The sequence below is a fragment of the Charadrius vociferus genome, unplaced genomic scaffold, assembly GCF_000708025.1.
Source record: "Charadrius vociferus isolate BGI_N301 unplaced genomic scaffold, ASM70802v2 scaffold70, whole genome shotgun sequence".
NCBI classification, from domain to species: domain Eukaryota; kingdom Metazoa; phylum Chordata; class Aves; order Charadriiformes; family Charadriidae; genus Charadrius; species Charadrius vociferus.
In genome coordinates, this window is record NW_009646851.1 from 3,172,605 (window position 1) to 3,187,049 (window position 14,445).

A 14,445-nucleotide genomic window follows, 5' to 3' on the forward strand; every position below is an offset into this window, starting at 1 on the left:
TCCACACGCGATAAAAACCCTCACGTCGGGTCGTTTCTCGCCGAGGTTTTCGCCCGCCGTGAGGAGCCGGGCGGACGCACGCAGCAGCGGCCTCGCAGCGAGGCCCGGGGAGCAGCACCTCGCCGAGGCGTCCCACAGCCAGCGCCGGGGCAGAGACCTAACCCGTAGCACCGCATCTCGGTGACCCCTGTGGTGGCCTGTCAGCCAGCTAAGGTCCCTAAAACCAAAAGTGAACGAAACCCAACCACCACTCAGAGAAATAACGTGCGGTCATTTGCTTTGACGGGACAGGAGAAGGCGAAGTTGTAGGAGAAAGTGTGAAGAACAATTTTATCCCAGCAGATGAGTTGCTTACGCAGGTGTTTTATGGAGAGTGATGGACAGGGGAGACTGTACAGGCCCTTAGGCACTCATGTCCACTGAGAAAACTTGAGCACAGATTTGGTAGAAAAGAAGTCAAACGTTTTTGTTGGAAGACAGGTTTTAGTTAAATCCAGAGAGGTTGGAAGGGAAAAGAAGCGTTACCACTGCATCTGCCTTCTGTATTTTTTTCAAAGTAAGTTCAGAACAGTCCTTTTTCAGCTCTTGTTATAGTTTCAAAATTTGGAGTGACACCACTTGAGTGTTCAAGCAGCAAAAGCTGAGAGACACACAGCACATAAATGAGCCCATTTTTCCTCTTTCTAGCTTTTGGCTCTGAGAAGCAACATTAGAAGTGTTATTTTCTAAGAGTAAGGAACAGAGGGCCGCTTTTAAAAATGTGCTCAAAAGTTTCTTCACTTATGGTTTCACTTTTTTCCCCCCAAGAAAACAGGAGAGATTTTTCTCAGTTTTCAGTTGGAAAAGTATTATTTGAACCAAAACAAAAAAAATCTCCTGCAAAAACCTTCTAATGTCAAGTCCCATTTCCCTCTCAGTTCTATTTCTATAGCTGCCCGTTACATCTGCAAAAGGACATCATGTAAGCAAGATGATGGAGGAAAATATTTTTATTGATGCCTGAGTTATAGGCAATACTTAAATATCAGATGATAGAGCAGTTTTGCCAAATCAAAGGAAAACCATTTCAAAAGTGCCACTTTATTATCTCACTTTGTATTGGTAAGGACACAGCTTAGCACACCCCGGATGCAAAGTGGCTGAGTCACTCAACATTTTAATGCTTTCTGTAAAACAAACACACAGGGCATTGCTAGAGTACCATCACAAAGGATCGTTTGCAACGCTTCAGTTGTTCGTTTAACTGAATAGGAACTCTTCCTACAAGACTAAAATTCAGCAGGCATGGCCGGCTGTTGTTACCCTCCCTAACAGCAGCTGCTGGCATGCACCGCAAAGCCAGCTCACTGACACTCGATGAATCGGCAACACTCAGGTGAAATGTATTGAACTATTACCTATCCGACCAGTGTTTGGGCCTCTAACGAAGCTTTTGCTCACACTGAAAAGTTTCTTTCAGATCAGCAAACCTGTAACCATGCAGTGTGTTTGATAGTGGGAGGAAAGAGGTCGCAGCCTGAGAGCTATATTGTTGTAAATGGGAATAAAAGCCAAAAGGCTTTCGAAGTCAATGAGGTCTTGTTTGAGTGAACTAGAATTAGGATTAATTAATGTAGGTCAAGGCATTAAAAAGTAAATAATATGACCCACTGCAATTGGCGTTACAAGCAGTGATTCCTGCCCGTGAACATTCAACTCTTGCATGCATGCACCACAAACAAGAAATTTTGAGGTTTTTCTGTAAAACTCCTTCTGAACACTGATTAGCAAGTGGAAAACGTGCCAAGATACTATGTTTGCCAGTAGCCTTAAAATAAGTAGATCCTGAAATGAAATCAGTGGTAAATAAAATACAGAAATAAGCAGAAGTGCCATGGGGAAGTCTGAATTGCTTTGTGTTTATTAAGAAGCATAGGTTGGATTGTTAGAGAGGTGTTATAACATCAAAGATGTCCTTAAAACTCTCTCTTCTTCACTTAAAGTACCTGGTACTTTGGAAATGATGTGGTAGGTAAAAGCTCTGCTGTCACTTAGAAATTGTAACTGAATTTTGAACAAAGGAGTTTTGTTTTAGAAAAGCTGTCCCTGGCTAGGTGTATCACTTCTGAAATGCTTCCAACATCTCACTAACATGTCTTCAAAGTGAAATGAAAAGGTCATCTTGGTTTAGTGTTTTCATTGCTTTCTCACTGTGAGCTCATTTTAGGCTCTTTGTTGTGGAAGCTATGCATCCAATTGCTCAATTATTTCCCTTACAAACTAGAAACATAGGTGCATTTTTGTAGCTTACTAAAAATACTCCCAAACCAGTATGTAGAGACCTTGTAGTTTGTCCCCGCTGGCAGCAGATGGTGCTGGTATGTTGTTGCTTGGTACATGCTTGAAAGCTGGTATGCAGGTTCTCAATCCCATGGTAACTTACTTTTTTTCTCATCCACTCTCCTTAAGGTCTTTTGTCTGAGTTATTTGATAACTAATTTGTCATCACTGTCAGACTTCAGAATTTATTGAGATAAAATACGAGTTTATAGTTTGAAGGTGAGGTTTGGACATCAATAGCAAGCCTCACAACGTTATCAGAGAATTAAGCACTGACTGAAATAACACATTTTGGCAAAAGTTGGATTCATCATGTCCACACTGCTGAACAAGGACCGCTAATGCTTGCAGCGCCCAGTTATCTCAGCCTGAAGGAGAGAAGACTCTGGGGAGACCTTGCAGCAGCTTTCCAGTATCTGAAGGGTGCCTACAAGAAAGCTGGAGAGGGACTTTTTACAAGGGCATGTAGTGATAGTATGAGGGGGAATGGCTTCAGACTGGAAGAGGGTAGTTTTAGAAGAGGTATTAGGAAGAAATTTTTCCCTCTGAGGGTGGTGAGACGCTGGAACATGTTGCCCAGGGAAGTTGTGGATGCCCCATCGCTGGAAGTGTTCAAGGCCAGTCTGGATGGGGCTTTGAGCAACCTGGTCTAGTGGGAGGTGTCCCTGCCCATGGCAGGGGGGTTGTAATTAGATGATCTTTAAGGTCCCGTCCAACGCTAACCATTCTATGATTCTATGATAATGAGATACTTCTGTAGATAGGTTTCTAGATTGCCAACAGGAAACTCTTGCTTAAACCAAAGGTCTAGTTAGAGAAACCTTCCTGGCTAAGAAGCAGAGGGACTTGAACATCAAGGACATACTGGACTGACTAGTTTTCCAGAGAGGATGTAGTGACTGCCTGTGATACTCAGTTGGATAAAGTAAGAAAAGTGTAACAAATTATGCTAACTAAAAAATGGCACTTTTGGAAGTGTGAGGGATCTGAGTAAGATTTACCACAGTTTTGAGTTGCTATTTGAAGTAGGTGGGGAAAAAATTGTTAAACACCTTTTGATGATTTTTTTTTTTTTTAATTTTGCAGTTACAAAGTGATCAGAGGTTTCTGGGAACCAAGGCCTCTAACCTCCTGCCAGGGAGGAGATGACATCCGAGCTTTGTTAGGTGAGATCTTGAGGTACGGATACATCTTATTTTTTTCTTCCTGTATTTCTTCACTGTTCTCTCTAGCTTTTCAGCCAGTATCCTGGAAATATCCCAATCTTGTTGCCTGCTCAGTTGTGTCAGTAGTCAGAGGCTTCTGCATGGGTTAGAGCAACCGTTCTCACAGTGCTACAGGGCAAACCACGAGGCCTTTCTAAACGACTGACAATAGTAGTAGGTAGTTGTTCCCATTTATAAAAGCAAGCTTTGACCCTCAAGTGTTTCTAACTGCAATGGAAAGCAGAGAAAGGATGGGGAAGGAAGGAATCAGGAAAATGAAGGGACTCAGTTCATGTGGCTGTTCACATCATTTCACACTGCAACGAGCAACCATTGTTTCGACTCCAGTTTGAAATATTGTTGACCAGGCAACTGGAATATTCTGGCAGTGAACCCACAGCTTCATTTTAGCTGTACACAGCACAGGTTATTAAGATGTCCTTCAGAGGATGAGGCAGGAAAGAAGTTCCTGCTTCTTTGCTGCGGTTTATATTAAGCCATGCACTTAACGTCCCAGTCCGGTAGTCTACTCATCAGACATCTCCCATTTCATTTATCTTTGCCAGAACAGTAAAAGTGGGTGTGAACATGTTGGGAGTAAGCTCTGGAAGTGACTGTCACTATTCCACCTCAGATGAACCTGAACACCTCAGACGTTAACGAAATTTACGTCTCCTACTCAAACAAGCCAAAAAAAAAAAAAAAAACCAAACCCTGAACCTGTTCCTTATGTTGCTGCATTCTGTTGCTGCAGGTATGCTGCATTATCTCGATAGACTGACACATGAAAGATGGAGTACCATCTTTATATTTTTCTGGTCTTTGTCCATTTGTACCACACCTTTCCCAGTACTTACATTTCTTTTACTTCAAATGTTAAATTTAGCAATAATGATGAGCCTAGTTGGCAAGCATCTATAAGTAGACTAAGGATCTCTGTTTCGCGGAAGAATTTGTGTCAGCTGTCAGTTTCTGACATGTAAAAGATTTTTATTTGTTAGAGGAAAAAACCCAAGAGAGCAAACGCACGAAGGGATAAGTGCATTTTAATAAATTACATATCTTTTCACATAACATATTATTGACTCTCAGGATTGTCAGTTTTAACGTGACCTTTAGCTTTCAGAAAACAATACAATTCACAATTGATTTCTTCAGCAGCGCACAAAAGTAATTGCTTGTTTTTGCTGTTCAGTGGGCAGATCAAGAGCTGTCCTGCTAGGTCATCCATCCCAGCCCTTTCTGCTAAGTTTATCCCTTCAGTGTGTACTCCCTTTTTCTGTGCACATTAATGATCCATTTCAGCACACCACTGCTACAACGACTGTCTCAGTTAAGGCTTCCAACGTGCTGGAATCCTGTGCCAGCTTTGGAGACTGCACACAACATACAACTACATTTTGTTTACCTTGGCTAAATTCCAACCCAAAAACAGAACCTCTGGGTTCCTTGCCAGCTGCCAACTGTGTGCCTAAATAATAATTCATCCTGGAATCCTGCGAGTCTGGATTAGCAAACTGCCAAAATGCCACTCAGATGCGGTTCTTTCCAAAGCTTCTCTAGCAACTTCTGTTGTTAGCACAGTACTTATTACGACATTACTAGTACCAAACTGCTATAAGTTATTGAAAAATTAAGCTATGCAAAAAGTAATTATGGCTTTGAATAATTATGAATTGTAACTATATCCAAGGCTTTGGTCACCTGTTGTAGATGATTCCTCTCAGATGGTCTCAGAGACAGGGCAGGGTTTCTAACATTCTTTCCTGGATAAGGTCAGTAGTAACAATCAGATAACATCACTCACTATTGAGGTACTGAACTTCAGCAAACCAGTGGTCTAGTTATGCAATTTCTAGATGACATAGGTTAATTCATATCCCAAGACTTACAGTTTCTTCTTTGATTCTTACAGTTGAGCACTTTAAAAACTTAATGCGTTGAAGATAAGCAGTTTGTGCCTAAATCCATAGTAGATGTTCCTCTATTTCAATTCTTTCACCTTTTTAAGCTTCTAAAACCTTTCTTGATATTCAGGGTGTAGGTATGGGTCAAATCATCTCTGTCCACACACAATATGCAAAATTCTTTCCCCTCACAGCAGATACAAGTCCACTCCAGCTCCTCTCAGATGCAGTGTCTCCAGTCCTGCAAAGACCTTGGAGCTGGATTCCCGAGCCCGCTCAAAGGCCTGCTGAGACAAAGGGGACTCTGAATTTCCCCAGGAGATACAAACTTGATTACAAAAGAAAAGAGAGGAACACAATATGAACATAGATACAAATGGAGCTGTGTTGAGGACCATCAGAACAACCAATAAAATGGTGGAAAACATTTATCAATAAATATATCTGTAGCTATTTTATTACTAACGCCTTTCACACAATCCAGTGTAAGAGATTCACCTATTATTTTTAGCCTCATCTCTTCCTTTCCTCTTCATTTTGTTGAAATGCACTTGCTCTGCATTGCACACCCCAGAACATCCTGGAGTACGTGTTGCCCATTACTGTGGTAATGTGAATGCATATTTGATAACTCTAATTAGATTTCTGAAAAATACTTTATAGAGGTGCTGGGTACATACCTCTTAATAACTATGTAGTCTTCCGTAGAACACCAGCCAACTACAAAGGAAATAACAGGTTGGAGTTTCGTAAGAGCAGAAAGAACTGAATTAGGGCTTTTAGAAAGCTGAGTGGTGGTGCATCACAGGTTAAATAGTGACGTCGTAGCACTCTGTACCTCTCACCACAAAAAATGGTGCAAAATGTCCCAAGGATGCAAACAACCGTAGAAAGCCAACTTGAAATGTGTTTGGAAACCTCCTTCAAATGTTTATTTCTACCTGAGATCCACCTGAGGTAGCGAATTACAAAGCACCTTCTTTGTTGGTGGACAGTTAAGGCTATTTTGCCCCATTAGAGTATAATATAGGCTGCCTTCAAGAGAAAATTCTGCGCAGTCATGTAAACGTTTCAGGCATTCAGCATCAGTCTACATTAATAAGTAGTCCTATGAACTCTTCTCAGGGTTAATTTGAAGTTAGAAGGCATCCAACGCTTGAAGCAGAGAACCGATCTGCTGATTTTGAGCAAGGGGACCATTTTTCTGTAATTGGTATAATTCCTTTTATTGCACCCCTCACGATTGCTACTTCATACACCAATGAAGTACGGAAATGCAAAACAGTAGAATCATGATCTCTAGAAATGTCATTTTAACCCCCTCGCGCTTAAACTTCCCTATTCAAATATTTAAACAACTGACATATCTTCAGATCCTGTGTGATCCACACCTTGCCGCACAAACCATACAGTTAGAGCCATTGTGTATATTGCATGATTAGGCCTCAGTAAAGCAGTCCTGCTAAAGCCACTTGGCTAATTTGCATACTGAAGTTTAAGTGCATGTACTAGTGTTTATAGACCTCAGGCCACAGACTCCTCCCATGTGTGCCCCAGCAGCTCAACTATTGTCCATGAGAGCTGGAACAGGCTTCAATAAAAGGTTTAGACACCTAAAAGTCAGGGGGCGGCGGGGGGTGCAACCAAACACGTTGGCACTGGATGCAGAATCTAGATACACACCTATGGCAAAAAACATTAATAGAGACAACTGTATGAGTCAAATGCAGTGCTTTGGTAATGCCCTTCAACTCTGAGAAAGAAATCTAAAGCCTGGAGAGAAGAGGTGCCTCCATACACTGGCAGTCACATGCTGTTCTACCCATACCTGGAGCAGCACCCCTTTCACTGCCTGACCCAGCGTACTGTTGGGAGGACGTACCATGACTGAACAGCCATACACCACCACATCGGAACAGCTACAGACCACTCCTGCCAGCTTGGAGCACAGGTGGAGGCACTGCTTGATGTTCTGCCCCTTGCAGAGTACACACACCATTACACATTTAGGTTGCCTGCACAGGGCCAGAGCAGGGAGAAAGAAGGGCACTTCAAAGTAGACAGAAAGCCAAGAAAATCTCCACACTAAGCTGCCTGAGGGGTGCATTAAGCACAGGGGGGCTGCCCCAGCACCACAGCACCCACCTTGAAACAGCCACCACTAAATACACAATATGAAGCATCTAGACCCTTCCCTGAGGTCTCTTACAGCTCTTCCTCGCAAAAGCTGAGAAAGACATCCTATGTCCTGTGTCAGCAAAGCCAAAGTTGGTGCTCCTTTCTGCTACCTTCCTTTTAGACAGGGGCCTCAAGGTTAAGGCACTTACCTGCAAAGTGGGAGATCCAGGAGTCCTGCATCCCAAACTGAGGTGTTGCAGTGCCTCTGCCCCCGCTGGGTTGTTACTTCGCCGCGTAATGTTCACACTTAGACACTCAATGTCAGGTGAGTGGTTGTGTTTTGGAGCATGGATTGCTATGATCAGATCTCTTTCCCAGTGGATTTGGGAAAGCAGTTATAAGCAGTTACTGCCTCTATTCATTATAGTGTAAATACAACCTTGTGTGCTATGGTTGCCTTCTCATTTGCCACTAACTTTTGCCTTCACCTTTTTTGCCAAGACTGTAAATACTACTGCAATATTTCTTACTTGTGTATCATCTCTTTTTGCTACTTGCTTTTTGTTCCACATTTTTAATATTTTCTATTTGAAAAATCTTGAACATGACTGTTAAAAGCCAGTGCAAATCCCTCAGTACTTTTCTCCACATGCAAGTTTGTGTCACTCTTGATTCTTGGTGAAGAACTTCTCCTTGCTATCAAAATCACTTCTAAATCTAGCCCTTGTGTATTTACTGAAATGTAAACATAATTGACAAACATTCATTCTCTTGAAAATATGACCTACTTGCTAATTTGCACTGTACTGAATGCTAGTAAAATGCTCCCGTGGTTACACAGGTATATTTACTTTGTGATAAAGCATACTTGGAAATGTTTTTTTTTTAAGCAAAGTGATTTGATTAGGTTATGAGGCAGTTTTCAAAAGCATCTGGCACCCCTAATACTCATTTGGTTCACTAACTCTTCCCATACATTGCTTAAGGCTTGGAAGTAGAATCGTCCTGTGAAACAGAGATCCTGACTCAATGGTCTGAAAGAAGAATATAGGCAATTCCACAGATGCCGATAGAGCTTCACATGTTCACAAGCTCCTTCTGTACTAGCAGAGGGGTCAGAACTTATGCCAACAAGCAGACAAAATTCAAGACTAAAATCCTTTTCCAGTTCCTCTCTAGATGGATCCCCTCCTTAGCGGCAAAAATTCAGGTGTGATATCTGTTTGCTGGCCTTTGTTTATTTTATTAAAGTAAGTCAGACTAATGTGTTTTCTTGCTTATTGAGGTGCAAGGCGGGGGGGAGGGAGGGAGTATATGCAGAAGAGAAGGAAAGTCTACACAAATGTTCAAACTGGCTGAGGTGCATCTCCATTTTCCCGTTCCTTGCATCTTCATGCACTATAGTGAGTTCTGTCACTCATGTGTTTGGTTATTTTCATTCCTGAAAACATCGTGTTGGCTGTTCTGATATTGTTTGACACCTTCCTGGGAGATACATCCCCAGTGCAATAGCTATGATCTCGTTTTGCTGTCACAACTGTACCCCTGTGACCAGCAGAAGTTGCACACAGTCTATGAGATTGCCTCATTTTCTCCAATACATGCTCCAGGTTGCATAGAGTGGCCTTACCTACGTTTGCAGCAGTAAGGAGTGAGGAGTGGCGTGAGAAGTGAAACAGCTGATGCTGAGATCCAGGGTCTGGTCTGTACGTGCTTGAGGGGAGAGTAACTGAGAACCGGCTCTAGCCCAGGCGTCTGGACTAAATGCCCATTAGCAGTTGAGGTAAATTAGATGAGCTCCTGGAAGGTATCTTTGGTTTTATTTCATCTGAAAGGAATCCAGTGGACAGGCTTCAAGACTACTGTGCAATACGAAACCACGGTGGGGAAGATGGGGTCAAGCAGAAGACTTGCTTCAAATATACGTTCTTCCTCTGGACTAAAGTGATAATGTTGGTGTAGCCCTTATACAGCTGAATATGGTCAAGAAGAGCTTTTGAAGTGCCATCTCCTGCACAGCTGCCTTTCTTCCCCAGATAGGTATGCTGCAGAGTGAAACAGAGGAGACAGCAGAGGAGACAAAACAGACTCCAGCTTTATTCCTGATTTTCTACTGGTGCAAATTAGACCTTCATGCAGAAAACCTACCGAGTATCAGTGAGTATCTCTTCCTCCGTACGCTCTAATAGACTGGAGCCAAAGTCAACACAGAATCTCTCCCATCAAGTTTTATTTTATTCCCCTGAGTGATTTTGATACAGTCACTCCCAGAAAAAAAATCAGAAAAAAATAAGTTCAAAATGACAAGAAACAAATCCCCACCATAGTTGTCTCCAACAACTCATGGAAAGTTGTTTAATCAGTATAACCAAGGAAAACAGCCTGGTGTACTCGAGAAGTTCATGCCTTCCAGTCTTGCGTAGCCTGATTCAAAGCCCACAGAAGGGAGTGACAGCCCCTTGTATTGTTTTGAAGGGGCTGTGGCAAATACGAACAATCCAGGAAGAATATTAGAGAACTTCCAAAGAGATTCAACTGGACCATGGGGATTTCCAAGATAATACCTCAGTAACAAATGAGGAAATAAACAATTGAGACATTAATTATTTCATAATCTTCAGGCTTAACCTCAGATGCTGAATGTGTGCTGAAGTGTGTTAAGAATTTGTGTAGGAGATCAGAATTTGCTCGTTTGCACAGTAATTGGGAAAGCCTCTCCAAATATCCACAGGTCTAATTCCCCAGTTGTTTGTTAAACTCTTCCGTGAGAGGTTGGTTGAGATCAGTGCTCCTTGCACTGACCTCTTAGTCCTGTTAGAGGTTCTGAACATGGTCAGTCACCAAGTACTAGAAAAAATTTGAGAAAAATGCTTAAAAACTGTTAGAAAGAATGCACTAAGAAGAAAAATATATTTAATATAGTTAGCTGCATTAAAATATCTTTTTTTCCTCCTTTAAATGTTTGACCATGAAATTTTGTGAGTCTTCTGCCACCAAAAGAGCCACACAAAATAGGCCAAAAGGATGCACACTTTCAAAAAGTGTCTTTGGGTTTACAGAGCACACAGCAGAACAGGACTCTGCTTTCATGTCTCTGGGCACTTTTGAATTACCGACATAGTACAAGACAACTAAACAAGTGGACTGTAAGAAGAGAGGAAGAAGGGGAAGGCGAAATATGTTATTAATCATTTTTTTGTGTGTAGTCTAATTTGAACTTAATGTATGCACTGACTGGCAGTAACAGTGTTTCATGTATTTTGCAACTGGGGACTTAATAAACCAAATTAAAGCTCAGCTTGTAGGATGGTGTTCACCTCTAATTCAATATGAGTACATAAAGCTGGATCTCTCTATCTGAACTACTGTATAGGTACGCATCACCATCATCATCTAGGAGCTCTCAGAAATTTACGTTTACCCTCCTATCACCTCCCCTCTTGGTGAAAAGAGAGAAGTTTATTGCCATTATCCTTGTCAGAGCCCAGCTGGGAGCAAGTCTGAATAAAGAGACCAGTTCCACACTTAGTTCTGAAAGTCATGCAGACAATAGTTGTGCTTTTTTTTTTACTACCCAAATCTATGACCCAATTTGCCACCGTTAATGGTTTCATCCTCATGGATCCTCCATCAGTGAGTTGACAATTTTCTTCTTCCTCTGGAAAGCTGCTTTCATGGGAAACTACAGTTTCAGACAGAGAAACAGTATCTTGGGTAATGAAGATTATTTCTAATCAGGCTTTCTAAATCAGGAAAAAGACAGTAAGTGACGTACATGTTCAATGGAAATCCTGTGCAGAGAGGTACTGTTCTGGGAGATTTGGCTGTTGTTTTCTGGTCAAGTTGAATCCTTTTCAAAATTGTGGTAAATGAGATTAAAGTTACAAATAAAGGCCAGATACTGGATGTGCGGTGAGGGGAGGTTGTTTTGGGTTTTGCCAACATGCCCATGGACCTTCCAGGGCAGTTTGTAATCTGGCTGATGCCAGGGCTGCAGCCTAGTCTAAGGTACAGAGGAGAGCACCTGTACATAGATGAGGCTGTGATTCACCCATTTTTCTAACATTTTTGTCCCCTGCCAGAGACAAAGTCCATGTTTTTGAAGTTTTCATGGTTTTAATTTTGCAGAATTTTGGTGGTTCAAATCAAAACGGAACACAGCGGTTCTACATTGAACCCAGCTTTTCTTTGCATTTTCCAAGTGGTTACATTTCATCCCAGAAGAAAACAGTACATGACTGAGATGAACTTTACCTGCTTGATAACTCCACACATGCCAGAAACTGCAATTTAAACTTCATAACTTTGATTGAGTGTCCATCCTTTGTTGGACACTGGTTCAAATGCGGTCATAAGCTCTCAGGGTCTGTGTTGCAACTATTGACTGAAAAGAGAGTAACAATATACTGAGGTGTGTCATTGGTACAATAAACAGATTAATCTGGCTAAATCTTTCGTTAACATAGTACAAGTTTAGGGCTGTAACGTAATTTTTTATCACTTTATTTAAACAGCTGTATACTGTTCAATAAATTGTAAAGAATGCTTTTGTGCTGAGGTTTAGTTTTAACATGCTAAATACATTTTCTTACAGTAAAAGAATCATCTTACCTAACCTTAATGATTATTAATATACCTTAACAGATCTTTGACCACATGAAACTGCAGTTCAGTTTTCTATTGCAACCAGTCAAAGTATCATGACAGTAGTGGAAATTGACTTCAGCTTCCTGTGTCTGCTCCACCTGAGCTAAAAGAAGGTGAATCACAGGGAATAAATTTGCTAATTCATGTTGTATTTGTTGCCAGAATAGTAGACAGCTGAGCATCTGCAAAGGGAAAAATATTCCCAAAGGAGCTATGATTCAAAGTAGAATTGTTTGGATTGTTTGGATAACATCCAGCGGAAAGTAATCAGAGGCTACAAGATGTCAGAGCACCTGCTAAACAAAAATAAACGATGATAATCCTTCTAGTTCTGGGCATTTGCAAAAATAAACAAATGTTTCCAGGCAGCTTTTTTTCTGATGACGTATTCATATGCTCAGCCTTTTTTCTTCCTAAATCAAGGTTGTGTAAGAGTTCATACAAAAGTAACAGCATAGTATTTATAAATACTTTCTGCAGGTTCATAGTTCTTCTTGTAGGTGTTGATTTTGGCCTTAACCCAAAACCCCAAAATAAGAAGTAAAAAGATTCAATTTTGAGGATGTTGAATCAATTGCTGAGAGAGAATTCTACTCATGGCACATATCTAGTGTAAAGCAAACACTTAGCTACAGATCTTGATTCCACCTGCTCTGAGTTTTATTGAAATTTAAAAGGGATTTTTTGGTGTTATGTGAAGAATTGGACGTATCATTCTATTTAATAGTTTCAAAAGGTAGCACTGAATTTCAGGGGCTAGAACTAACATTAAATTGTACACTGCCTCAGTTTTAATACACTACAATCCATAGTGAAAACACTAGAAAGCTTTATCGTTTGCAGATATTTCACCTATTTTTTCATTTCCCTCCTTTGCTGGATTTTGGGGTTTGTTTGGTTTGTTTTTTGGGTTTTTTTGCAACAGTTGACTCTACCATCATGCTGAGGTTCTAAGATTTGAAGGGAGGGACAGGAGCCAAACATGGGGTTGCAGTGTCTGACCTACCAGTTCTGGGTCTGTTCTGGGCCCTGGTGTAAGAACACAGCACGATGAGATGGCCAAAGAGCAGGCAGAGTAGGCTGCCTGAGAGTAACTGCTAGCACAAGGGGACTGAAAGCCTAGAAATAAAGGGAAAAGCTTTCTTACAAAATTTCCAGGATGGTTGGCAAAGAAAATACGTCATGATTTTTTTTAGTGATAAAAGTCACCTGTCTGGTATCTTTCATTCAGAAAATTACTCTGTTAAAAAATACAATTTGTTATCCACAGTGCTGTGAATGCAAAGGTCACTGCTAACGAATGTGGAGCATAGCACAACAGGAATTTGAAAAAAAAAAAAAAAATCAAAAAACTGTAAGGGATTCCTTATCAGTACATTTATTTTTGACTAGAGAACTGAATCATGAATAATCATGAACAAAAATGCCCTTTTCTGGAAGAGTTCAGTGATTTGAGCCACATTTTTAACGTACAGATCCAGACCAACTCCTAAAGCCTTTTCAACAACAACAAAAATTGCTACAAAACCTACAGTTTGGCTTGCAACATGCTTCCTTCCCTAATTCTATTCCACACAAGTCTCTCCTTATCTCTAGCTCCCATGTCAGCTAGCTACGGTCCTCCAAGAGGCAGGATGAGTTCAGGGCACAGAGAAGAGACAATACACGAAAGGCAACCTGAGCACGTCGCAGGAGACGATGATTCTGTCTCTTATTTTGTCACGGACACATACAGTGACTTATACCAAACCATGTTACACCTCTGTGCCTCAGCTTCACAACTGTAACCAGGGTGTAAAGACACTTCCTTTTGTATCATGCCTATCTTTTTGGAGTCATGGAGTCTCCAGGCTGTCTTCTACTATGTGCACAGGCAGGGCACCATGGCCTCTGTGTGCTATTGCAACACAGCTTAAAAGAATGGCAATCCCATTAGGTTAGAGGAGGAAAATGTCTCTAGCGGGTCTCCATCTCTACTCCCTCAGCACTATCATAAATGGGAGCTCACCTCATGTCTGGGACAATTCAGCTGTCACCACAAATCCCCAAGCAGTAACTATTAATCATTCACATTGCCAAGTGCTAGAAAAAGGGCTGCATTTCAAGGTACCGAGCCAGCCGTACACATCACTACAAAAAAGGCTTAAAAGACAGCACATTTCTGCTGTTTAAGGATATAGAAGAGAAACTTATAATTGTTAATACTATTTAGTTACATGAAATGCCTGCAAATGTGGTCAACCAGAGCT

The 14,445-nt window shown here is 41.2% G+C and overlaps 1 protein-coding gene across 1 annotated transcript in view; it reads right to left on the reverse strand.

The window, feature by feature from the left end:
* Nucleotides 1–9,408: 9,408 nt before the first annotated feature.
* The window catches only part of DHX29 (DEAH (Asp-Glu-Ala-His) box polypeptide 29), a 50,742-nt gene continuing 45,705 nt past the window's right edge, over nt 9,409–14,445 (reverse strand). The window contains 1 exon segment of the mRNA XM_009894225.1: nt 9,409–9,594. Coding sequence (XP_009892527.1) covers nt 9,409–9,594 — 186 coding nt within the window.